This window comes from Pseudorca crassidens, chromosome 5 (genome assembly GCF_039906515.1).
Source record: "Pseudorca crassidens isolate mPseCra1 chromosome 5, mPseCra1.hap1, whole genome shotgun sequence".
NCBI classification, from domain to species: Eukaryota; Metazoa; Chordata; class Mammalia; order Artiodactyla; family Delphinidae; genus Pseudorca; species Pseudorca crassidens.
In genome coordinates, this window is record NC_090300.1 from 78,254,097 (window position 1) to 78,280,973 (window position 26,877).

Here is a 26,877-nt window from a genome sequence, read left to right on the forward strand (position 1 = left end):
GTGACTAAAAAAAAAAAAAAAAAAAGTAAGGTGACTGATGCGGATTCAGGATTCTTTAAGAAGAATGAATAATGGGAATGAATAATAAAGACCACACCTTGTCAGAACAGGAGACACAGAGGCTGAAAGGAAGAGGCCATAAAGGCCTACTATATAAATAGATGGATTCTCACACAGACATACCCACACAGAGGACACTGACCTACAGAAACACTACGTGCACACACCAGCGTTGATGGGGTGATGGCTTTAAATTAAAACCCAAAATACATTTGCACACAAAAGTCTCCAGTTTACTTCTAATTAAAGTTTATTTAAATAAAATCCCTCTGACTTTTTGTGTTCCCAAAGCCATGGATTTCATTCATGATTTTCCTCTGGTGGCTAAAGGGCCTGATACAGAGGGTGGAGGGAGCAGAGGTCGGTTGGACCCAGTCCTGCTTCAGCCCTCAGTTACTCTATGTTGGGAAGCTCGGTTACTCCAGCCCAGACTTGGATCTTTGCTTCAGTCTCCACATCCCCTTCTTCCCCTCCCCACAACACAAGCCAAGGCCTGGCCCTCTGAGGAGAGTGGTAAGGATACCCCCATATGGAGTATCCCCAACTCTCTCCCAGGACCCCTCCCTGCCTTGCTGGTCTCTGCCCATCAGTTTCAAGAGGATAAGTATGCAGTGCCTTTTCCTATCTGGAGTGTTCCCTGGAGGAAGGATTAAATCATTTCAGCTCCCTTTCCAGGAACCACCCCATCCTTAGATCTAGGGTACCCAACCCCTGATACATTTTCTCTGTCCTTTCCTGGGCCCCAGTTAGAGTCTTTTGAGCTGCTCCACCCCGTAGTCCCTCAGTCCCATTCTCTCTGCTTTTCCCAGGAACCTGATCAGTTTCCACCTCAACCTTCTCTCTTAGCAGGCAGAACTTTACACATATCTGGTATAACAACTCCAAGGACAATTGGTCCACACCTCCTGTGTCCAGAGCACCTCAGTTCCAATCCTGTGCAGAAGCTGGGTAGTTGCCTTTTGGTCCTATATCCCAAATCCATGAAGAGAGAATCTGATTGGTCCAGCTTGTGTCAGTTGTCCATCCCTGGTCCAATCAAGTGTAACCACAGAGTAGGAAAAGAGGTCACATGATACAAACCTGGTGATCAGGCTCAGACTTGTAGGTGAGTAAGTGGTGTTGGGAGAAGTTCCAAGAGAAATATGATTTCTGATCTGAGCAGAGACTCCAAACTGTCTGCTTTACGTAGAGAACGACTTCTCCCAGCAGGTGAAGCGCCTCCCAATATGTACAAGTCTGTCGTTTTCCCCTCAAATGCCCCCAAGTGTAATCAAGTCTCCATATAGAACCACATTCATTTAATCCCAGCATTCATTTATCAAGAATTAAGCACATGGGAATTCTCTGGTGGTCCAGTGGTTAGGACTCTGTGCTTCCACTGCAGGGGGTAAGGGTTCGATCCCTGGTCGAAGAACTAAGATCCCACGGGCTGGGTGGCATGGCAAAAAAAAGAATTAAGCACATAGCCCAAATACGTTCACTGGTGAATTCTACTGATACCTAACATTTCAAGAAGAAATTCTGCCAACTCTATAATCTCTTTCAGAAGACTGAAGCAAAGGGAAGCTTCCTAACTCATTCTGTAAGGCCAGCACTTTCCTAATACTAAAACCAGAAAAATGCATCACAAGAAAATAAAACTATACACCAATCTCTCATTAACATAGATGCAAAAATCCTCAACAAAATATTGGCAAATCGAATCCAACAATGGATAAAAGGAATTATACACCACAATAAAGTGGCATTTATCCCAGGTACGCAAGTCTGGTTCTACATTTTAAAATAAATTAATGTAATCTATCATGTCAACGGACTGAAGAAGAACTCACATAATCATATCCATAGATGCAGAAAAAGCATTTGACAAAATTCAACACCCTTTTTTGATGAAAACTCTCAACAGACTAGGAATAGAGGGGAACTTCCTTAGCTTGATAAAACACACACACACACACACATACACACACACACACACACACACACTCTACAAAAAAATCCTACAGCTAACATCATACTTAATGGTGAGAAACTCAAAGCTTTCCAGCTAAGATTAGGAATAAGGCAAGGATGTCCCCTCTTACCACTGCTTTTCAACATTTGTACTGGAAGTCCTAACTAATTCAATAAGACACACAAAAAATTCTTTTTAAGGTATAAAGATTGGGAAGGAAGAAATGAAACTGTCATTGTTCACAAATGACATGATTGTCTATGTAGAAAATCTGAAAGAATTGATTCTAAAAAACCCTCCTGAAACTATTAAGCAATTATATCAAGGTTATAGGATACAAGGTTAATGTACAAAAATCAATTGTTTTCCTGTATACCAGCAATGAACAAATAGAATTTGAAATTAAAAGCACGTTACCATGTCCATTATCAACCAACCAATAGAATTAAATACTTAGGTATAAATCTAAAAAAATATATACAAGGTCTATATATGGAAAACCACAAGACTCGGATGAAAGATATCATAGAACTAAATAAATGGAGAGATACTCCATGTCCATGGATAGGAAGACTCAATACTGTTAAGAAGTTAATTCTTCCCAGCTTGATCTACAGATTCAATGCAAACCCAATCAAAACCCCAGCAAGATTTTTTATAGATATTCACAAACTGATTCTAAAGTTTCTGTGGAGAGGCAAAAGACCTAGAATAGTCAATTCAATATTGAAGGAGAAGAACAAAGTCAGAAGACCTATACTACCTAATTCAAGACTTACTTTTAAGCTAAGTACTTTATAAACTATAGTAATCAAGACAGTGTGGTGTTATTAAAAGAATAAACAAATAGATCAGTGGAACAGAATAAAGAGCCCAGAAATAGACTCACATAAATATAGTCAACTGATCTTTGACCAAGGAGCAAAGGCAACATAATGAAACAAAGACAGCTTTTTCAACAAATGGTACTAGAACAACTGAACATCCACATGCAAAAATATGACTCTAGACACAGACTTTACACTCCTCACAAAAACTAACTCAAAATGGAACAAGACATAAATGTAAAATACAAAACTATAAAACTCCGAAAAGATAACATAGGAGAAAACTTAGATGACCTTGGGTATGGTAATGACTTTTCAGATACAACACCAAAGTCATGATCCATGAAAGAAAGAATTGATAAGCTGGACATCATTAAAATTAAAAACTTCTTTCAAGAGAATGAGAAGACAAGCCTGGGGGAAAATATTTGCAAAAGATGCATCTGATAAAGGACTGTTATCCAAAATATACAAAGGACTCTTAAAACTCAACAACAAGAAAACAAACAACCTGATTAAAAAATAGGCAATAGACCTCACCAAATAAGATATACAGATGGCAAGTAAGCATATGAAAAAATGTTCAACATCATACATCATTAGGGAATTGCAAATTAAAACAATAAGATTCCACTACACACCTATGAGAATGGCCAAAACCCAGAACACTGACAACACCAAATGCTATAAGGATGTGGAGCAAAAGCGATTCTCATTCCCTGCTCCTGGGAATTCCAAAATGGTGCAGCCACTTTGGAAGGCAGTTTGACAATTTCTTACAGAACTAAACATACTCTTACCATATGATCCAGCGATTGCACTCCTCGGTATTTACCTAAAAGAGATGAAAACTTATATCCACATAAAAACCTATACATGTATGTCTATAATAACTTTATTCATAATTGCCAAAATTTGGAAGTCACCAAGATGATTTTCAGTCGATGAATAGGTAAATAAACTATGGTACATCTGGACAATGGAATACTACAGAGCACTAAAAAGATATGAGATATCAAGCCATGAGAAGACATGAAGGAAACTTAAATTCGTATTATTGCATGAAAGAAGCCAATGTGAAAAGGTTACATAGCTTACGATTCCAAGTATATGACATTCCGGAAAAGGCAAAACTATGGAGATAGTAAAAAGATCAGTGGTTTCTAGGGGCTTAAGAGGGAGGGAAGGATGAATTGGCAGAACACAGAGGATATTGAGGGCAGTAAAATTATTCTGTACATCACTATGATGGCAAATGCATGTTATAATACATTTGTCAAAACCCATACAACACCAAGAGTGAACCTTAACGTAAACTATGGACTTTGGATGCTAACGATGTGTCAACCAACATAGGTTCATTGACTGTAACAGATGTAACAGATGCTCTCCGATGGGGGATGTCAATAGTGGGGGAGATTGTGTGTGGGGGGAAGGGGCTATGTGGGACTTCTCTGTACTTTTGGCTCAATTTTACTGTGAATGTAAACTACTCTGAAAATAAATTTTATTAACTTAAAAAATAATACAAATTTAAACCAAAAGAATTAAACACATATGGCACTGAGGACAGACAGCATGGGGCATGGGGAGTTGTCCAACAGTTAGAAAGAAGGGAATGTAAAACAAGGAGGGAGGGATGACGGAAGCGTGCTGGACTGGCGAGACTGCCGTGCCTTGACCATTGCAATCCCAAAACTAAGCTATGCGATGAGGACTTTGTAACGTGACTTGAGGTCAGGTAGGGGAAGGCTCTCTTTTAGGGTAAGGTACAAAATTTACGTCTCATCCTCAACCCAGTCAGGACCTTGGTAAGGGATTTACCCATGCTGTGCAAGACATGATTATTATAGATACTTTGTGTCATCAAACCTGCTAAAGGGAAACCTGATAGAACAAAAGCAAGGTGGAAACAGGGAGCAAGGCACCCAAACCCAAAGTCCTTTCTCCCCCCCCATCCATGTTCAGACACTAAGCTTCTTCTCCTCCCACTGAGAAATGGAGGTGGAGCAGAAAGACAGAATGTGTGTCACGGACATTCCTGCCAGAGGCAGTGGAGCTGTCCGTAAGCCTAAGAAAAGGCTGGGGGCTTGCCACAGCAGAAGGAAACCCACAGACTGGGAAAAGGGAAGAGATGGGGACACTGGTGGAAGTGGAGGCATTAAAAGTAGGGTTTAACAATAAAAATACAGATTTAACAATAAAAATACAGAAAGCCCAGTTAAATTTGAATTTCAGATAAACCACAATTTTTTACTATAAGAATGTCCCATGAAATATTTGGGATATCCATATATTTTAAAAAGCATTCATTGTGTATCTGAAACTCTAATTTAACTGGGTGTACTTTATTTTATCTGGCAACCTGGTCAGAACGGCTGAGGCGCTGGGCATGTAGAGAGAGGGAGTCATGAGAAAGGAGAAAGGAGGACTGCCTGAGGGGGACAGCCTCCTGGCTGGGAAGGAAAGGCTTCTGAATGGTACGTTTAGATCAAGGACACAGCTGCACATTTTCATCAACTCCCCGGCTCTGTGATTCTGTCACTTATGCACCTGGAATAAAGAACTGATGGGCTCTGCTTCAGGGCTCCAGGCACGTGTTGGCTTAGCAGAGAGGAAAGAGAGACCACACATCCCTACCCCCGGTTGGTGGCAAGCAGCTGAGACACCCTCAGTGGGCACTGGGGGAGCGAAGGGAGCTGTCTGGGAAGATGCTTGGCCAGAGACACAGATTCCCCTGCCCAACCTTCCCTGCTCTCAAAGGAACCTTTCAGAAACACCCTTGGGCCAGCTTTTAATGACCAGGATGATGCCTAATCGATCACTGGTATGATATACCAACGTACTTATTTATTGATATCAAAAAGCGTGCCCACTCACTTCAATTTGTGGTGCACCCACGGGATTAGTTACCATTCACTGCTTTCCACTAACTGGTGGCCAGTCCCGCTCACAAGGGATGAAGGAAGGACGGGCTGTGCAGAAGCTTCAGTTGAAGCCTCTTGTCAGAAAAGTTCCACCTCAAGCTGTCCTCATCATGGCCTTGCGTTGTTGCCTTCTGAGTCTGGGCTGAGTCACGGGAGATTTTAGACAGGGTGTCTTGTTTAGGTCCATGACCACCTTTGTCTTTATGAAATATGTGGCATTTTCATCTCATATATATACACGTTTGAATCTTAAATAACTGGAGAATTTTCTCCGGGCACTTCTGGTTCTTGCTGGTTTGGTAACATTACTTCTGTAGTAATGTTCTGCTAGTAATGTTTGAGAACATTACTTCTGCTAACTTTGGTCATTTCCAGTAATTCTCTCTCTCTCTCTCTCTCTCTCTCTCTCACACACACACACACACAAGCATAATTATACACTTTAATTCCTAAATGCTTTTAATTGGTGTATCCCATATTTTACAGATTTTTTTGGCTTCCAATAATAACAGTAATCAGCACTATATGTACATGTATGTCTTTATAGGTATGTAATTAAGATTAAATTATCCACTTTATTAGGTATCATCTGTTTGAATAAGTGCAAAACAAGAAAAACTATTTAAAAATTGGGTTTCTGTAACAGCAGTGTTATATAAACTGCTCTCTATTCATGCCTAACTATAGTGCAGCTTAATAGTTATATCATTAAATTTATCTTCTGTTACTCCAACACTGAATGTCATTTTCTTACCTTTCGGAGCTCAGTGCCCATATTTCATGGTCATCTGCTCACACGGCCCGTCCTCTAAGTCATTCAGTAAACATTTGAGTGCCCTCCGTGACTCTGTGCTAGGTTCTGTGGCTACAAGGATGGATAATATATGATGCTCTGTCCTGATTTAACAAACTTATAATAAATAAATCATGACATAGCATGTTAGCTCCCCTTTAGGGAATTTGAGAAAAACCACCATGAGGAAGTAGTGGATGATCTGGGCTTCTAAGCATGAGTAGGAGTTTTCCTCCCCCTACTAACTTTAATCCATGTGGGAAGAGACATCTTTGAATCCCCCAAGGCACACAACATAGTCTTTCTTCTGTTGTAGGTGTTGAACAAATATGCCGAGATGAATGTTTGAATTATTTTTGTCCAATCTACTTTATAAAACTCATTCTGCCCCACTCTGCAAGAGGAAGGGAGTCAATTGAAAACACACACTCCCCTTATTCAGAGCAATATCCAAGTTGTCTTGTTGTTTCCTTCTTTTATTCAACAAATATTTACTGAGAGCCTTTTTTGTACCAGGCACTATCCTAGATGCTAGGGATGCTGCAGTGTGCAAACTCTTCCATTCTAGATGAGGGAGACAGATAATAAACAAGACAAATAAAACATGTATTATGTTAGGTTGTGATCAGTGTTATGAAGAAAATCAAAGCAGAGGAGAGTGGTTAGGTAGGCCCACTGAGAAGGTGAAGGAGGTGCAGGAGTTAGCCAAGAGGATATCTGGAGGAGAAGAATTCTAAGCAGACTGAGCAGTGCATGCAAAGGTCCTGAAGCAGCAGCATGCATTCAGGGAACAGCAAGGAAGTCAGTGCGGCTCGTGTGCAGTGAGCAAGTTCAAGAGGCTGGTGTAGGGGTGCAGATCGTGGACAGTTTTGCAGCATTGTAGGAACGTGTCTTTTTCTCTGAATGAAATGGGAGGGTTTGGAGCAAAGGAGTGGTACAGTCTGTCTTACATTATAAAAAGACAGCTCTGGCTGATGTACTGGGACTAGATAGGGAGTGGGGGGAAAAGGTAGAGACAGGGAGGCTTGATAAGAAGATACTAGTCATCCAGGTGAGAGGATGGCAGCTTGGACCAGGGTGAGAGCAGTCAGTAGAGATGGTGAGGTGGGCTCATGGGCTGGGCATATTTTGATGACAATAGAGCCAACAGAATTTCCTCATGAATTGGATATAACATGTGAGAAAAAAAAAAAGAAACAGAGGAATAAGAAATAGTTCCAAGGATTCGGGCTCGACAAACTGAAGGATGCAACTGACATTAACTGAGATGAGGAAGGTGCAGGCAGAGCACGTTTAGGGGTAAGGTTAGTACTCTGATCTTGGAAATGTTGAATGTAAGGTACCTCTTGGTGGAGATCCACTCAGAGCCGCCCACGTGGAGAGGCTGAACATATACATTAACAATGGTTGTATTACATACAACTAGACAACTCCAGACAACTAGAGGTGGGATTTTAGACATTTCTTTCTTTCTCTTCCCCCACTTCTCATTTCCTTTCCCCCCTCTCCTTGGTTCTTAAGAATGTCTCAAAAATTTAAATGCAAGTTTTACTTCTACAATAGAAAAAAAATAAGCCAAGTTTAATTTTTAAAAACAACATGACTTATGAGCTATGGGGGAGGAATAATTGAGGATTGTTTGTATCAAAAACTTGAAATTCAAGTCCATTCAACAAGCATTCTCTGTGATCCTACTACAGGCCAGGTGTTCTGCTAGGTTCCAGGGATACCGAGATAAACAGATGTGGTTCCTGCTCTGAAGGAGCTCACAGTTCAAGAGGCTCTAGGGCCAGCCTCAGTCAGTGCTGTAATCAAGGTCCAAACTGACAACCTGGGGAGCATGAAGGAGGGAGGTAGCAGTGAGGGTGCACAAAATTCCTGTACCATAAAACCGTGACCCTGGGCCACACTGAGTGTAATTTTAATGTAGGATGGAAGCACACAGCAGGTGACAGATGGGTGATCAGGTCACTCTTTACTGAAACACAACACACATGCCAGGGGAAGTCCAAGGACATCTCTGGAACAGGCGAAGACCCCACCCGCTCCCTACACACGTACACCCAGGCATATGTGAGCCAGGGTCCCACTGCCATGACCGGGTAAGGCCGTGGCTTGCTGATCTACATGGGAACCTTCCAGGTAACATGGCTCCAGTCGTGCTGAGGCCCAGGCTGCAGGCGGCACTGCCTCCTTCCACACGTGGCAGTGCCTGATCACAGCTGATGTTCTTCAGCCCCTCCTGACACGCAGCAGGGAGACTTGGATGGGAGACATAAACATATGCAGTTTACGGTCGAGCTGGTGGGCAAAAGGGAACATATTAGGAGGCCAGCAGCACTTTCTGAACCTCTTGCAGGCTGGGCATAGGCTAGGTCCTTCATGCCATTTAAACCTCACAGTAACCTTAGAAAGCAGGTAGTACCAGCCTCATTTTACAAGGAAGGAAAGTAATATGGAGTACCTCACCGAAGGTCACACAGTTAGGAACTGGAATTCACACTCAGGTCTACGTGGCGCCAACGCTTGTTGTTTGTCTGACCCCTGAGCCTTTCGCCAGTGGCCAGCTCCCAACAAGAACTGACACCCAACACCTGCATGGCCTGGTTCCTGCACCTCTGCTCCTGATCTGCTCCTATCTCCCTGGCTTCTTTCTGACCCCTGAAATAGTTTCCAGTTTGAGGGGCTCAGATCTGACATATCCTTGGCTTCCTTCTTCAACCAGGATTCACACTTGCTACTTGGATTATCATGTGCAGTGGGAATTTGTCACTTATTTGGCTCTCCCACTTCAAAGTCCCATGCCATGTTCAGGGACCTCCTTATTATGGGAGTCCTGATAGGCCCCCCTTCCACTAAGAGAACTTCTAGGGCCCAAATATTCCCTCTTCCCATCATCCCCTGGAAGCAAGATGGGGACACAAGAGTTAGGCTGAGCTGACTCATTCTAACCTTCCAATGACTCACACCATCCCCCAAAACCCTAAACCTAGAATTCCACCACTAGAAGCTTTGTCCAGGGATCTGGGTTTTAGAATTTTCCCAACTTCTACAAATATAATCTGGGTCCCCATCTAGAGCGTACATCTATGGTGTTTTTTGTTTTCTGTCTAATATCCCTATCTCCTTTAGAGCCTTTCCTTCCCATTCCATGTGGTTCAGGTTGGGCTGTCAGTCATGGTGGCCCTTCCAGGTCAATGAGATCCATCCTTCCCTAGTACGATATGCAGACCTTGGGAGAGGTAAGTGCCTTGTGAATCTAGGGCTGTCACAGCCATCTTTCCTTACATATGAAGAGACTCTGAGGAATGAAGGGAGCAGAGCTAAGAGGGGGAGAGAAAGAGAAAATCCTGATGATCCTGTTTGAGCTTCTGGATCCAGCCATAACTGAAGCTGGACAGCCACCTCTAGGTTTCTCAGCCAATACCTTGCCTTTTGTATAAGCTACGATGAGTTGGGTTGCCGCCACTTGCAACTAAAGTCCTGCCTAACTGCCCATTTATAACATTGACCTTCTCTCAGGGGCCTGAAAGCCTGATCTTCCTAAAGCCTGAGGAAATTGGGATGAGGGAAAGAATCTTTTTTTACATAGCAGAGAAGGGGAATTCAGAACTCAGGAAAAACAGGCAGAAGCAAAGCCAGACAGGGATTTTTAGATCTCACTCCTAATACTCCATAAGAAGCTAGCCCCTCCCAAGTGTACAGTATCTTCTGTATCCTGGAGATCTTCCCCAGGGTCTCCGAGAACCTCTCACTCTCCTCTACTCCCCGGCACAGAAAGTGCCACTCACCTGCTGCATCAACCTCTCTGCCACTCTGCGGGCAGTGAGGTCTTCTGAGGAGGCCACGCTCAGCCTCAGGAGGAGGAAGCCTCCATCCTCACCTGCAAGTTGAGAACAGTAGGAAGATGAAAATATGGGTAAGTCATTTCAGGAATCAAGATGTGAACTGTGCTACCCAGTCTCTGTCCCCACGCTGCATATGTGTGCTCACACTCATGTGTAAATGAGTCTGTGTTCACATAGGATCTTACCTCTATTCACTGCAAAGAGAAAGGATTCCTTCTCTCCAGTAACTGGACCCATTGTAGTGTCTTCCCAACAAGAGGGAAGGAAATGATGGCTAGAGGCCCCATCCACATTTGGAGAAGTCAAAAGAGTAGTGTGAGGAAGGAGAAATGAAAGTGGATCTAGAATGTTCTCAAGGCCTGGAGGCCCGGATGGGGCTGTTGGGAAAGGGGCCAGCCGGGGAGAAGGCTGCAGAGAGGCTGGTCTCTGAGGGGATGTCCTCAGCCAGTGCTTCCATCTCCAGGTTGGCAGAGGTCTTTCAATCCAGCCTTCCTGACTTAGCAGCTTGTAGGCAACTTCCATCTTTTCTTGAGCCCTAATATGCCTGCCTTTACCTGCCACATTTCAGTCATTTCTTCCTATTAGAATACTATTAGAATTGATCCAGCAATTGCACTCCTAGAAGTTTATCCTACAGAAAATGACACACATGTGAAAAATGTGCTATTTACTGCAGTGCTGTTTGTCATAACAAAATACTGGAAAAGACCTAAATGTCCAAAAAGAGTCATGTACCACAATATTCATTGCAGCTCTGTTTACAATAGCCAGAACATAGAAGCAACCTAAGTGTCCATCGACAGATGAATGGATAAAGAAGGTGTGGCACATATATACAATGGAATATTACTCAGCCATAAAAAGAAATGAAATTGAGTTATTTGTAGTGAGGTGGATGGACCTAGAGTCTGTCATACAGAGTGAAGTAAGTCAGAAAGAGAAAAACAAATACCGTATGCTAACACATATGTATGGAATCTAAAAAAAAGGTCATGAAGAACCTAGGGGCAAGACGGGAATACAGATGCAGACCTACTAGAGAATGGACTTGAGGACATGGGGAGGGGGAAGGGTAAGCTGGGACAAAGTGAGAGAGTGGCATGGACATATATATACTACCAAATGTAAAATAGATAGCTAGTGGGAAGCAGCCGCATAGCACAGGGAGATCAGCTCGGTGCTTTGTGACCACCTATAGGGGTGGGATAGGGAGAGTGGGAGGGAGGGAGACGCGAGAGGGAAGAGATATGGGGATATATGTATATGTATAACTGATTCATTTTGTTATAAGGCAGAAATTAACACACCATTGGAAAGCAATTATACTCCAATAAAGATGTTAAAAAAAAAAAAAGACCTAAATGTCCATCCATAAAACACTGGTTAAATAAATTATGGTAAAACAAAATACTGAGAAGCCATAAAAAAGAATGGCCTTGTCTCAGAGATCTGTGTTTAACACATGCTCCATTTGCATGAAAAGGAAGACGAGAGATATTATTCTATATCTATATGATATAGTATCTATGTCTATATTATATCGATATAATATGTAGATATCTTTCATCTTCCTTCTTATGCTTCCATATGCATATTTCATGTCCAGAAGAGGATTCACAAGAAAGTGATACCATCAGTTATGTATGTAAGGGAAATTGGGGAGCTGGGGGACAGCAATGGGAGAAAGACATTTTATGGTGTACTCTTTTGTACTTACTCAATTTCAAATCATGTGAATCATCAAATAAAAGCTTTTTAAAATAAAAATATATTAATAAATTAAGACTTTAAAAATAAAAGCACAACAGGAGACTGAGTTTTGGAATCAAACAGACTTGGAATTCCACTGTTACTTTTTTACCATCTTTAAATCTATTTCCTCATCTGTCAGGTGGGGTGTAAGAATACCCACCTCATAAGGTAGTTTTGAAGGTTTAGTTAGAGGAGATAACATGCAAAGCTCATACAGTAGTTTACTGCCTGGAATCAGAGAGAAACTTCAGCTGGTGCCAATGCTCAGTAGCTATGAAATATTTTTATATCACCTCTGCCTGGAATACAAAAGATATTCAGTAAGGTAGTTGTGATTAATATTTTTATTTCACCTCCCCAAAAAGGCAGTGCAAGTTGAGGATACTGCAGGGATGAGGCACGAGGAAAGAGTGATGGGAAGTGGAGGTGAAGGCTATAGGCTGACTGGGAGCTGGGCTGACAAGGCACCTCTTCCCCAAGAAATATCTGTTGTCTTAGAGATGTAGCTTTCTTCCTTTTTTTTTTTTAACATCTTTATTGGAGTATAATTGCTTTAAAATGGTGTGTTAGTTTCTGCTTTATAACAAAGTGAATCAGCTATACATATACATATATCCCCATATCCCCTCCCTCTTGTGTCTCCCTCCCTCCCACCCTCCCTATCCCAGCCCTCTAGGTGGTCACAAAGCACCGAGCTGATCTCCCTGTGCTATGCGGCTGCTTCCCACTAGCTATCTATTTTACAGCTGGTAGCGTATACATGTCCACGCCAGTCTCTCACTTTGTCTCAGCTTACCTTTCCCCCTCCCTGTGTCCTCTAGTCCATTCTCTAGGTCTGCGTCTTTATTCCTGTCCTGCCCAGACATGTAGCTTTAGACTCCCAAACCTTTGCCCAATTTATTTATTTATTTTAAGTCACCATTTACGGCACCAATCCCAGCAAGTGCATCCAGTGAGCTCCATTTTCATGGGGTCCCAGCTGCTCAGAGGGCAGCAATTTGGGCCAGATGCCCATATGGTATGGCCCTGGCTGAACCAGAAGCATTCAGATAATGAGGGCTGTGTCTTTTAAGTAAAATTTGGGTCCTTGCCTGGTGCACAGTAGTTACTTAACAGTCAACTCCGTAGAACAGCAGAGATGGAAAGGACTTCACTGCAACCTCCTCCAGCAACTGGTGGAGTAACTGAGGCCCAGAGAGGGAGAGGGAACTGTCCTAGGTCACTCAGGTTGTTAAGGGCAGAGACAAGATCCCAAACCATTTCTCCACACTTTTTCCATACACCACCTTAATTCTGCTCGTTACTGATTTTGGCAAGAACCACTAGAAGATCATGAAGAGGTGACATCAGAGACAGGGCTCAGAATAGGCCCCCAGAGCCTTCCTTTCTCCCTACTCCCTAAACATGCAGACTCCAAACCCCAAATCCCCAAAAATCACACATGGGGGAAGCTGCTCACCTGCACTAACATCTGTCAGACTTGTCTGAGCACTGGTGGGCGTGACTGTTGAGGGCTTCCCTCCAGCTGTGCTGGCTATCTTCAAGGTCTTTGCTGAGGCTGTGGTCTTGGCTAAGGTGATGTTTGTTTCTTGACTGCTGTTGGCCGTAGCCGGATGGACAGAAGGAAGAGGGCTCCTGCTGTTGGGGGCGGGCACACTGAATGTGATGTCAGTGGTAGAAGTCTCTGAGGGGGTAGAGCTCATGATGGTAGTCACTTCAGACAGGCTGTAGACCGTAGCTGAGAACCCAGCAGGGGAAATCACCTCGCCTACTGTTGACGCAGTCCCTGTGGAGATTGTCACTGCTCCTGAGACCTCGGTGTGGCTTGTTGTCTCAACAGAGAGGGATGAGTTTTCTTCCAACAGGTTCACGCTAACTGTCACCAAGGTTCCACTGGGGGCCGTGGCCCTGGCGGCTGTTGTTTCCATTTCTGTGGTGCTACTGATGGTGAGTGTGATGTCAGGTGTGGCTGATTCTGTGGCGCTGGCTGCTGACAAGGTCTCAGCAGAGGCTGTGGTCCTGGCGAGGTGTGATTTTGCTTCAGTGGAGTCAGGCAAAGCGGATGTCTCGGGGGTAGACAGGGCCTTTCCTCTCGTGGGGCTGCGATCTGTGTCTGAGGTCCCAGGGATGCTGGCAGTTGCTTCCATTTCTGTAACACTGCAGTCGATCACCTCGATGTTGCTGATGTTGTAGGTAACCAAGGCTTTAGCCAGAGCAGCGATGTCAGGTGACAGGGCTTGTGAGGCGGTGATGGCTGGAACTGAGCTGTCAGAGGAAGCGCTGCTCTCCGAGGACAAGGCCTCGGCTTCTGTAGCGGTGTGAGCTAATTTCAAGAAGTCTACCGTGATTCTCTTTGCCTCTTCAGAGCTGTCGAAATTGCAAAGGGTGTCAAAGGCGGCTTTCGAGAGCTCAGTGCCTGTGACGGTCTCAACTGTGGTCATTCCACGTCCCGTGGGGCTGCCGCTTGTGGCTGATGTCTCCATAGGAGTGGTGATCACAGCCGAGGACTTGGAAGGCATTATTTTTATGAGGGCCATGGTCTTGTTTTCCCTGTTCTCTGCTACTGAAATGGTGCTGCCTGGGAGGAAGGTCATACCAGAGGTCTGGGTGCTTAGGGTTTGAGTTTCCAAAGAGATATGGTTTGACATAGAGGTCTCAGTGAGGTCAGTGGTCTGGAAGACTCCCTCTGAGCTCATCCTGACCCCTGGAGTCACAGCAGGCACTTCCGTGTGGCCTGGTTCACTGGTGCTGGGGCCTGTATTGGGTAAGACCAACTTTGTGAGCTATGAGTCCCAGGGCACTGACTTCATACAAGCTCTTGTGCTTATGCCCTGGGCACTGCTGGGAGGAAGGTGGGGAGGGAGACTGCTTTTACCCTATTTTTCATCTATATATTCAAGGAAGAGGAGGCACTATTGGGAAGATCAGGCCCATGTGGCAGCCACGGTACTGGGATTGCCCTGACTGATGTCCTCTGATGGCCCACATGAGGCAAGCAATCCCCAGAATCTAGTTGATTATTGGTCTGAAACCATCCGAGTGAATGTGTAGGGCCAGGATCCAGCTTCAAGGGGGAGCAAAAAAGGCAGAAGACCCAAGTGAGCCAAGAACTGCAGAGCAGGGACCATGACTCTTAGAACTTTCTGGAAGAATCTTGTCACTTTTTTTTTTAATGTTTATTTATTTTCTTATTAGTCATCCATTTTATACACATCGGTGTATACATGTTAATCCCAATCTCCCAATTCATCACACCACCACCCCCTTGTCACTTTCCTATCAATCCTTTTCTCATCCAGTGACTGTTTCCCTATGGAAGTAAAACACTTCAACCACAAGAAACGTCTGTGGTTTTGTGTTGAGAGGGGAATGGGGAAGCCCTTACATTCCAAAGCCTGCAGGGGGTTATTAAGCATCCCTCCCTGACCACGTCCTTTCAAGGAGTCACCTGAGAGCACACAACCTACTTTCATATAGTGAGAGTTTCAGGCTGTACCCACATGAGGATTAGGTGGTCATGGCACTCGCTCTCATTACCTGTTCAGTGCGGTCTACCTACACACACAAACCACGCTTTTACAGAAATATACTTGCTTCTCTCCACTTCAAAGCCCGAGATAGTTCTCTGAGCCTCTCAGTCCCCACAGGTGGAGGCAGAGCCCTGCTGCGGCTGCCCACACAGCCTGAAGTTCAAGCTGTGGGGTCTGACCACTGACCTCCCCTCACACATTTTCTTCCTTTCTTGGGAGTCTTGTGGGGTCATCTTGCGGTGAAACCTCCTCATGCTTCCCAAACCCATAGCCTCTTAATCTCTGGGGCCCTCACAACCCCCCACCCAACTCTCTTACCCACTGGCAGTCTTCTCAAACAGAGCAAAGCCCACCCTGGCTCTTTACAGCTCTAGAATGCTGCAGCTCTCCTGACCCATTCCTCAAATCAAACTGGTAGAGAGGAAAACATCTGGACTTTGGACTCTGAGTTCGAGTCCTGTCTCTGCTGCTTGCTCTGCTGCTTACCAACCTTGTGACCCGGCCAATTCTCCCAGCTCCAAGCCTACATTTTCCCATCTGTGGAATGGAGCTGGGGTACCTATTTCATAGGATTGTGAACATTACATTAAATTAAATGTCAAATGTGCAGCACAGGACTTCCCTGGTGGCGCAGTGGTTAAGAATCCGCCTGCCAATGCAGGGGACGTGGTTTCGAGCCCTGGTCTGGGAAGATCCTACATGCTGTGAAGCAGCTAAGCCCGCAAGCCACAACTACTGAGCCCACGTGCTGCAACTACTGAAGCCCACACGTCTAGAGCCCGTGCTCCGCAACAAGAGAAGCCACCACAATGAGAAGCCCGCGCACAGCAACGAAGACCCAACGCAGAAAGAAAAAAAAAAATGTTAGAAAAAAAAATGTGCAACGCAAGCCTGGTAGATCATGAGTGCATGCAGGAGGCAGTGTGGTCTAGGGGTTATGTATGTGTGGAATAAAAGCCTGGCTCTGCAGACAAGTTACTTAATCCCAGTAAGAAGCCTCAGTCTCCTCTCGGTGGGTGGGGGGCTGGACGAGAGTAAGAATGAGAATTGTATCTCTCTCACAGGGTTAACTGTGAGGATGAAAAGGATAGTGATGGCTGAGTAGAGTTGCCTGTGCTATACAGTGGGTTCTCATTAGTTAGCTATTTTATACATAGTATCAGTAGTGTATATATGTCAAAATGTCATCAAACTGTATATATTGTGTTACAACTGTTTTCATTCAATAAAACGTTATGGGTATATCCATGTCAAAAAAAAAAAAGTGATGATCACAAAGAAAAAAAAAAAAAGATAGTGGTGGGAGTATATGGGAAATCCCTGTACCTTCCTCTCAATTTTGCAGTGAAGCTAAAACTGCTCTGAAAAATAAAGTCTTAAAAGATAACGCATGGTAATGATGTGTCAGTGTAGCTTCCTCAATTGTAATACATGTACCTCTCTTGTGAGGGATGTTAATAGCAGAGGAGGCTGTGGGGAGGTGGGCAGAAGATACACAGGAATCTCTGTACTTTCTGCTCAATTTTGCTGTGAACTTAAAACTGCTCTAAAAAATAAAGTCTATTTTTACAAGAGATAATGCAAGTGACAAGCCTCGCACAGTTCCTATTACAGATCAATGTTCATTCTCTTCTTTCATAAAAGCCCTGCCTCTCTCAGAATCCACCCTCCACAAGCAGCCTGTGACAGTCAGACTTTTCACACAAAAATGGGTTTTTGAAGGAAATCCATGCTAGAAAATAAACTTGGAGGAGAAAGAATCTTGTCAAGCCACATTCTTAGGCTTTAATCAGATTTATCTCCAGCCTGCACCTCCCTGACCCCCACAGTCTCCCCGCCCCACGTACTCACACCCTCACAGGCATAAAGACAAACCCACAGCAACCTCACGTTTGTATGGACCGCAGAGTCCCACGTGCTTAAGCTGACCCAGTGCCGTTGCATACTATCAGCCATAGTAATACTTCATGTATAGCTTTATGGTTGATGAAAACTAACCCGAGAGAGCTACCCTCACCCACAAAGGGCTGCAGTACAGAAGCTCCCACCCAGAGTCAGGAGAGAAGCCCACAGGCACCCTCTGGCCTCCTTACCTGCAGAACTCCTAGGAGCCCCAGCCACCCAGCAGAAGAAGAAAAGGGGCAGAGCCAGGCCCCAGAGAAAGCCCATCCTAGCTGGGGCTCCGGCCACCATTGCCCAGCAGATCTGCCCACTGCCTCTTGCTGCCACCTTTTCCTGCTTGCTCAACCCGTGGAGCAGGGGCGGGCCACCTGCTTAGGTGTGGCTGGGTAGTTTCCAGGAGGTAACCAGGTGATCACAAGTGCACAGGGTGAGAGCTGGCAGGTTGTGTGTCAGGGCTGACAGGGAGCTAACCCTCCTGCCCCCCTTGCCCACTGACACCCCCCTCTCTGAAGTTTGGTTTGAAGCTATGGAATCATTTCCACAGTGATATTCATCCCCTGGGTCCTGTAGGCAGGGAGGCCATGGAAGATGGTGTTTCACACACATTTCCCCCTTCCCATAGCCTTTCCCCCCTCCCTCTCCCCCTGTGCATGGGGCTTTGACTTCTACTTAGAGAAACATGGGTTTTATTCCTAATTCTAGACTTACTAGCTCTATAATCTAGAGCAAATTGAAGAACTTTCTGAACCTCAACCTCCTGATCTGTAAAATGGGCATAATCCTTACCTCACTGGGCTGTTTCATGAGGCTCACATGAGATAAAAAGGCTCTAACAGTGCCTGCTACATACTTGGTGCTTGTTGAAAACATATACATTTTAGGTGCTCAATAAATGAGTGAAGGCTCTGATGTCCACTCAGATCCTCAAGCAACAGAGAGAAGGAACAGCCCCCTGAGGTCTGCAGGAGACAGCTCTCCAGTGTGGGGCAGGACTCTGATCCCTAACATCCTTCCATCTTTACATCCTGTGATCCTGCATCCCAGCCAGAGGCAGGATCATGTCTTGGGCCAGACTGGAGGTGTGGGGTAGGAAGAGCACAGCTGGGAGAAGGGAAAGTGTAAGTGTGCTGGTCTGAGTCCCCAGGCCTGGGAGGAGGGACACTGAGGGTGATTACTTAGGGAACCTTGGGGATTTGGCCACAAGACGGGGAATGAGGTTGCAGAATGTATTTCCAAATGCCCTAGTAAAGAATCTTATCCCCTCAAAGGGTCAAGGACATAAGCTGTTATGGCCACAGCCAGTGGCCAGACAAGGTATCTTGGGGATTTCAGGGCAAGAGTTTTGTGAATAAAGCAGCTCCAGAGTAGAGGAAAGCTTGCTGAACAGGTGTCAGAAAAATCACAAAATCTCACAGCTGGAAGGAAATTTAAAGTGGAATCAGAAGGTCTAGGTTTGGGACTTCCCTGGTGGTGCAGTGGTTAGGAATCCGCCTGCCAATGCAGGGTAACACAGGTTCGAGCCCTAGTCCGGGAAGATCCCACATGCCGCGTAGCAACTAAGCCCGTGCACCACAACTACTGAGCCTGTGCTCTAGAGTCCGCGAGCCACGGCTACTGAGCCCGCATGCCACAACTACTGAAGCCCGCGCGCCTGGAGCCTGTGCTCCGCAAAAAGAGAAGTCACCGCAGTGAGAAGCCCGTGCGCCACAACGAAGAGTAGCTCCAGCTCACTGCAACTAGAGAAAGCCCGCGTACAGCAACAAAGACCCAACAAAGCCAAAAATAAATAAATTTAAAAAAAAAAGGTCTAGGTTCTGTTTCCAGCTCCTTCCTTGGTAGTGGCCCAAGAACTCTGTGCAATCTTGGACAAGTTATTTGCCTTCTCTGGGCCTCTGTCAATAAGACCTCTGAGGTCCTCTTGGCCATGAAGTCTGAGGTCCTGCGTTTGGTGTGAGCCACTGTCTTCTAGAACTTCACCCTCCGTTGGGATAAAGGGCTCTGTGGTCTGGAAGGAGAAGGGAGTCATTCTAGGGCACGGGGGTGGGATGAGGGGAGGAAGACTCTATGAGAGGAGACTGAGGGGTCCATCTGGGACACAGCCCAGCACTTGGGGTCAAGGATTTTGGACCCCAGTTCCAGCCACACTGTTAATCTGTATAGTACTCCTGCCAGGCTGAGCCCTTCCACCCTCCCATTCAACCTCAGTCCTTCACTTTATAAAATGGGAGAATGGATTTCCCCTTGGGGGGTGGGTAGGTGGGGAGAGGAGGCCCCAGGGCCATAGCAGTGACCTGAATTCTGTTTGACCCGATCTAGTAATGAGTGATCTGGTGTGACTCTTCACCCTTGAGAAGACAGAGGAGAAATCCAGAAAGAATGCAACTCCTTTGAGCTGCCTCCCTCCCCTCCTGGCCCACCTGTCAGCCCCACCCTAGCGGGGAAAGGGACTTCCTCATTCTAGCGGCCAGTGGCTTAATCTACAGACCGAGGTACTCCAGGTGCCCTTGCACCCCCACCACAGACTTCCTTTCTCCATTTCCTTTCTCTTTTCATCCTCTAAGTGATCAACAGCTCAGCTCTAGCCCAGTTGTCTACGATGAGATCTAACCAGGAACCTGCTAGAAGGGAATCCTGGCTGAGTGCTTTCCTGGGTTTTGCTGAATTTTGTCTGGTCCATCTTCCCCTGTATCTGGGGAATTTCCAAGCCTGGACACATGACTGTTGTTCCTGGGGGCATAATAGTCTTATCCAGAAAGTTCCTGGACATTTTGTTCAGCCCAACTCAGCTCTCACCCTGAATGAGCATAGGAGGCTAGTTTGATTAATTTAGCAGACATATAAGGAGCACCTACTAGATGCCAGACACTGTTCTAGGCACCCAGGATACAGCACTGAGTAAAACAGATCCCTGCCCTCACGGAACTAACTTCCCAGTGAAAGGAGATGGCAAACATTAATACGTGAACAATACAGGGATGAATATTATGGAAAAAAGAAAAAAAAAAGACAGGTAAGAAGAACCTGGTGTGTGTGGCGTGGAGAGGTGAGGGACAGATTAAAGTATCAAATAGCACCATGGGATCTGAGCAATGATTCCAAGCTGGTGAGAAAGTTAGCCAAGTGGATACGTGGGGAAGAACACTCCAGGCAGCGGAAGTGCTAGAGCAAGATCCAGAGACCTAAGGCAGGACCTAGTTCAAGAAGCACAAAAGAGGGCGTGTGGCTGGAGCCACGTGAGAGGGCAGAGTTGGGGGGCAGGGGAGCAGGGTGATAAGGCATAGGTGACAAAGGGCCTTGCCAGCCTTGGGCGCTGGGTTCTTGGAGTGAGGTGGGAGCAGCCCCTGGGGAGTTTTGAGCGGAGGAGTGACGAGTTCTAACTTGGGTTTTAGAAGGACCACTCTGGCAGCTGTGGGCTGGAATAGAAACTGGAATAGAGTTGGGAGGATTTTGCCCTAGTCCAGGTAAGAGATGAGGGTGGCTCTGACCATAGTAGTACCAGAGGAGGTTGGAGTTGGTCAGATTCTAGATATATTTTGAACGTAGAGCCAACATGACTTCCTACCAGATCGGTGTGGGCTGTCAAAGGAAGAGAAAAGTCAAGAAAACTACAGACTTCTCAGCCTGAACAAATGGAAGGATGGAGTTGTCACCAGCGCCATTTGGGTCTGTGTTTGTTGGGAGGAAAAACTTTTTCCTCTTCCAACCTGGGTCCAGTGACTGGAGGCCTGCAACTTAACTAAGAAAAGACAGATGAACAGGAGAAAAGACAAAGTTTATTTACACGTGCACCAGGGAGTTGCTTAGTAATGAGTAACTCACTGAATAACCAGAGACAAAGGTTTCTCCACCACACTTAACAAAGGCATGGGGCTTAGGACCTCTGTGGGAAAATGTGGAAGGTTCTATTGGCAGTCTGTCTCCACGGCAGCTAAAATTGGCCGGAAAATCCCTTGGAGGGAGATTTATGGCAGCTGTATTTTTAGAAGGCTCTGTTTTAGTCAGATAACGGAAGTTCAGATAACATTTCTTTCTGCATCTTCTGTAGGTCAAATGTTTCCTCTTTAAAACAATCTTTATACCAACTCTGGGGGTCTGAGTGGGTCCCCACAGGTTCAAAATGTGTAGATAAGGAGAGATGGTGGGAATCATTTAAGTCTGCAAAGCCCTGAGAATGGACCCCTCCATACCCTAGCCCCTATTTCCTTGGGTTGTAGCATAGAAACCTCTATGGCTGATTCTATGCACATTTAACTGTGTTTACGACAGCAGCAGGTTTCCGTTTTTCCTCTGGTTGAACCAATGGGGAAGCACACAGGGTGGCAGCTGGGAGACAAGCACCCCTGGGCCCAGTGATCATGGCCCCAGGAGGGGAGGCTGAGCTTTGTTCCAGGGCCCTGCTGGCACCGAGTCGGGGAGGAGCTTCAAGGAGGCGTCAGGCCGTCTTCTTGAGTCCCTTCATGGAGATGGAGAGGGGCTGGTTTGGAGAAGCTGCCAGACCTAATGAGCAGTAAGCGAAGGCCTGTTGCCTCTCCAGCTAATTTACATTTCCCCAAATAACCGCTCTCTCTTGTTCATCCACCAAGAACCAGGCCCTTCCACAGCGGCCCTGCAAGGCAAGCTCTAGGACACAGATGAGGAAAGGGAGGCGCGGAAAGGCTCAGAAGACTGAAGGCTTGAGGTCAGCCAGGATTTGAACCCAGGTCTATCTGGCTCCCAAGTCCAAGCTCTTTCCATCGCGCTATACTGCCTTTCTTTCTGCCCAACGTTGTAATAGGCTAGGGTGGGGGCTGAGAGCTCTCCTCCAGTGCTGCGCAGAGAGCTGGACAGGTCAGGGCTGAAGCCGGGACACAAAAGGAAAATAAAGAACAGAGGATGATTTAGGGCAGAGAGCAGCAAACCACAGTCTGTGGACCAAATCTGTCTTGCTGCCGGTTTTTGGTATAGATCACAAGTTAAGAATGTTTTTTACATTTTTATACGGTTGAAAAAAGTCAAAAGAAGAATATTACTTCATGACACATGAGAATTATATGAAATTCAGTGTCAGTGTTCATGGGCAGGAACCCTGGCTTCTACCCTAAAACCGTGGCTGCAACAGTGCTGCGCCCAGCTCAGGCTCTTTGCCCGCTTTGGTATTTGCTCCTTGACTTTGGGGCTTGGAGGCCAGGGAGGCAGGAGCAGGTTGCCAGCCACCCCTTCTAGGAGCATCTCCAGGGCACTCACCATGCTTTGCATCCAGTCTAGATTGCTTCTGGCAGGGCTTGGGCGGGTTCTCCTTCCTCAGCACCACCTGCAGCACCATGCTGATAGTTTGAGGAGCAGAAAAACACAGGTGAAAGATCCTGTCCTCATCCCTGCCCCCCACCCCCTGCTGCTGCCCAATACCCCCAGCACCTCTCTGCAGACTCCTGTCTGCCCTCAGAAGTCTACATGGGACAGGTCAAGAGGCATCTGTACTGCAAGAGAAGAGGGGACAGTTAGGTGCAACACAGCCACCCTATTTCCCCACCCTATTCCCCAGTCACCAACAGCTGAACCTCTCCTTGTGGGACCTGCAAAAGTGGCTCAGAGGGGAGCAGCAGGTGGCAAGGAGCAGTGGGGAAAGAAAGCGCGGAGGAATGTGTAGGCACTTTTGATATGAAATGGACAGAATGCCAGGATCTTGGGAATGTCAGGGACCTTAGAAGCCATCCAGTCCACACCCTGGCTTTGGCCTAAAGTACATGCAAGGGGCTTGCCTCTGTCAATCACAGCACCCAGCTCTGCTGGGGGTGGAACGGAGCTTGCATGTGAGTTACCAGTGTTGCAGAGGGCACGGTGATCCAGGCAGCGGTCTGGTACCACATGGCAGAATTCATCACAGTAGCAGCTTCCTCTCCTGCAGTGGTGATCCATTCCAAGGCAGCAGAGGGGCTGGGGTTGGGAGCAGCTGCCTGGAGAAAAAGGGACATTAAAAAGAGACAGGGCTTCCCTGGTGGCGCAGTGGTTGAGAGTCCGCCTGCCGATGCAGGGGATGCAGGTTCATGCCCCGGTCCGGGAAGATCCCACATGCCACGGAGCAGCTGGGCCCGTGAGAAAAGCCTGTGCTCTGCAACGGCAGAGGCCACAACAGTGAGAGGCCCGCGTACCGCAAAAAAAAAAAAGAGAGAGACAGATTTAACAAATGGTGCTGGGACAACTAGATATCCACATGCAAAAGAATGAATTTGGACCTCTACCTCACACCATATATAAAAATACTGAAAATGGATCACAAATCTAAATGTAAGAGTTAAAACTGTAAAACTCTAGATATTGTCATGACCTTGGATTAAGCAGTAGTTTTTCAGGTATGACACCAAAAGCATAAGTGACAAAAGAAAGAATAGATAAAGTAGACTTGATCAAAGTTTTGGGCTTCTAAGGATACTATCAAGAAAGTGAAAAGACAACCCATGGGATGGGAAAACATCTGCAAATCATATATGCAATAAGAGAATTTTATTCAGAATATGTAAAGAACTCTCACAAACTCAACAACATAAAAAGACAAATAACCCCATTTTAAAATGAGCAAAGAATATATCCAAAGAAGATACACAAATGGCCAATAAACACATAAAAGGGTGCTCAACATCACTAATCATCAGGAAAATGCAAATTAAAATCACAATGAGTTACCACTCCACATCCACTAGGATGGCTAAAAACAAAAACAAGTGTTGGTGAGGATGTGGAGAAATTGGAACCCCACACATGGCTAGCAGAAGTGTAAAATGGTGCAGCCACTTTGAAAAATTGTTTGGCAGTTCCTCAGAACGTTAAATGTAGAGTTACCATATGACCCAGCAAATCCACTTCTGGGTATATACTTAAAAGAATTGAAAATATATGTTCACATAAAATCCTGTACATAAATGTTCATAGAAACATTATTCATAATAGCAAAAAAGTGGAAATAATTCAAATGTCCATTAACTGATGAGAGGATAAAACAAAATATGGAATTTCTATACAATGGAATATCATTCAGCCATAAAAATGAATGAAATGCTGATACATGCTACGACATGGATGAACCTTGAAAATGTTATGCTAGACGAAAGAAGTCAGCCACAAAAGGCCATGTATTATATGATTCTATTTCTGTGAAATGTCTAGAGCAGGCAAATCCATAGAAAGTAGATTAATGGCTGCCAGGGGTGGGAGGTGTGGTGAATAAGGGTGTGACTGTTAATGGGTACGATGTTTCTTTGGGAGGTGATGAAATGTTCTAAACTTAGGTAATAGTGTTGGTTGCACAACTCCGTAAATATAGTAAAAACCATGAATTGTATATTTTAAAAGGATGACTTTTACATTATGTGAATTGTATCTCAATAAAGTTGCTATTAAAAGGAGAGAGACAGGACTTCCCTGGTGGCGCAGTGGTTGGGAGTCCGCCTGCCGATGCAGGGGACACGGGTTCGTGCCCCGGTCTGGGAGGATCCCGCATGCCGCAGAGTGGCTGGGCCTGTGAGCCATGGCCACTGAACCTGCACATCCGGAGCCCGTGCTCCGCAACGGGAGAGGCCTCAACAGTGAGAGGCCCATGTACCGCAAAAAAAAAAAAAAAAAAAAAAAAAGGAGAGAGACAGAGCTAAGAGAGAAGAGTGAGCAAGAAGAGAGACAAAAAGAAGAGTGTGACAGGGGAGTGACAGCAAGGAAGACACAGAGGCAATAGAGAAAACGACAGAAGAGTTGTGAGAAGAGGGACGTAGAAAAATCCCACAAAGTTAGAGGAAGTCCTCCAAGGTCGCTATTCACAAAACAGTTTCACCAACCCCAATTCCTACCATTTCCCCAAGGTGCTCAACTCAATTATTATTATTTGTTTTTTCAATTTATTTATCTTATTTTATTTTTGGGTGCACTGGGTCTTTGTTGCTGCGTGTGGGCTTTCTCTAGTTGCAGTGAGATGGGGCTACTCTTCGTTGCGGTGCCTGGGCTTCTCATTGCGGTGGCTTCTCTTGTTGCGGAGCACAGACTCTAGGTGCACAGGCTTCAGTAGTTGTGGCTTCCGGGCTCTAGAGCGCAGGCTCAGTAGTTGTGGTGCACGGGCTTAGTTGCCCCACAGCATGTGGGATCTTCCCGGACCAGGGCTCAAACCCGTGTCCCCTGCATTGGCAGGCAGATTCTCAACCACTGCGCCACCAGGGCAGCCCTCAACTCAGTTATTATCTGATCATTCCTTATCCACTACAAGATGAAGGGGTTCATCTTCTTTAAGACATTAGGAAAACAAGACATTGGCAGATAGGGACGGTGGCCCAGGTAACCTGGTGAGTTTTTGGCTCAGGTCAGAAGGGGCCCCAGGTACTCTCATGCCCAGCACTCTCAATGTTGTTTTCCCTTTACTTTACCTTGACCTTCCCAATTGCCTCTGTTAGGTTAGCACCTGCCTGGGGCTTTGTTTAGGCATAAGCCTGACGACCTTCCAAAGTTGAAAGGGTCAGTAGGGAGCGGGCCTCTGAGGGGATGCGGGGCCAGGTGTGGCTAACCCAGCCTGTTGTGGAAACAGGGGCCAGCAGGTAGGTGTCTGGTGAAAGGCGGGCAGCGGCCCAGGGAGGTCAGATCTCTCAAGGTGATGGTGGGCTGGGCTGGAATGGTGGCCTCTGAGTTTGGTCTGGCTTCTGCATGTTCTACTCAGGAGCCTCCTGCAAATGATCAGTTTCCATTCTCATATCATCCCCCTTCCCAAGTGCCTGGTTCAGTGTCAGGTTGTCACCAAGACCAGGAAACGATCAAAGGATTGGAGCCGGCAAAGAGCCCCAGGGACCATCCAAATGAGGGCTGTACCCCATTTGGGGGTCAGAGATCAAGTCAGTGGTCATGACCAGCATTTATTTTCAGTTTGGGATGGAGTGGAATGGAGTGGAGTGGAATAGGATAGGATAGCATAGGATAGGATAGGATACAAAATATCTACATATATTGTATATTGTATATAGAAGTGTAAGTTGCTTGGGGTTCTTTCTGAAATTTTTGTGTTTTTCCGTATATGTATGTAAGTATTGGATCACAGTGTAAAATATCTCTATTAATGTGGACTGTGGCCAGAAAAGTTTGAAAGACACTGATCTAAAAATGGAAAAGCAGTGTTCACAAGCAGTGATTGGGTGACAGAGCTGGGAGTGGAACCAGCAATTTTGACTTTCCCCTTGCTTTTTCCACCACATCAGGATCAGGGCTTTTTCTTTCAAAAAGCCTTTGGTTGCACTTGCCACTGCTCTGGGCCATTCTCTAAAGATCCTGCATATTCCTGC

At 45.7% G+C, this 26,877-nt stretch overlaps 1 protein-coding gene across 1 annotated transcript; it reads right to left on the reverse strand.

Moving 5' to 3' along the window:
- Positions 1 to 8,534: 8,534 nt before the first annotated feature.
- MUC20 (mucin 20, cell surface associated) lies at positions 8,535 to 23,606 on the reverse strand. The gene is made up of 4 exons (XM_067738619.1): positions 22,817 to 23,606; positions 13,621 to 14,916; positions 10,353 to 10,444; positions 8,535 to 8,862 (listed from the first exon to the last, which is right to left on the reverse strand). The coding sequence occupies exons 1-4, from the start codon at positions 22,893 to 22,895 to the stop codon at positions 8,794 to 8,796; spliced, it is 1,536 nt and encodes a 511-aa protein (XP_067594720.1). The 5' UTR covers positions 22,896 to 23,606; the 3' UTR covers positions 8,535 to 8,793.
- Positions 23,607 to 26,877: the final 3,271 nt, after the last annotated feature.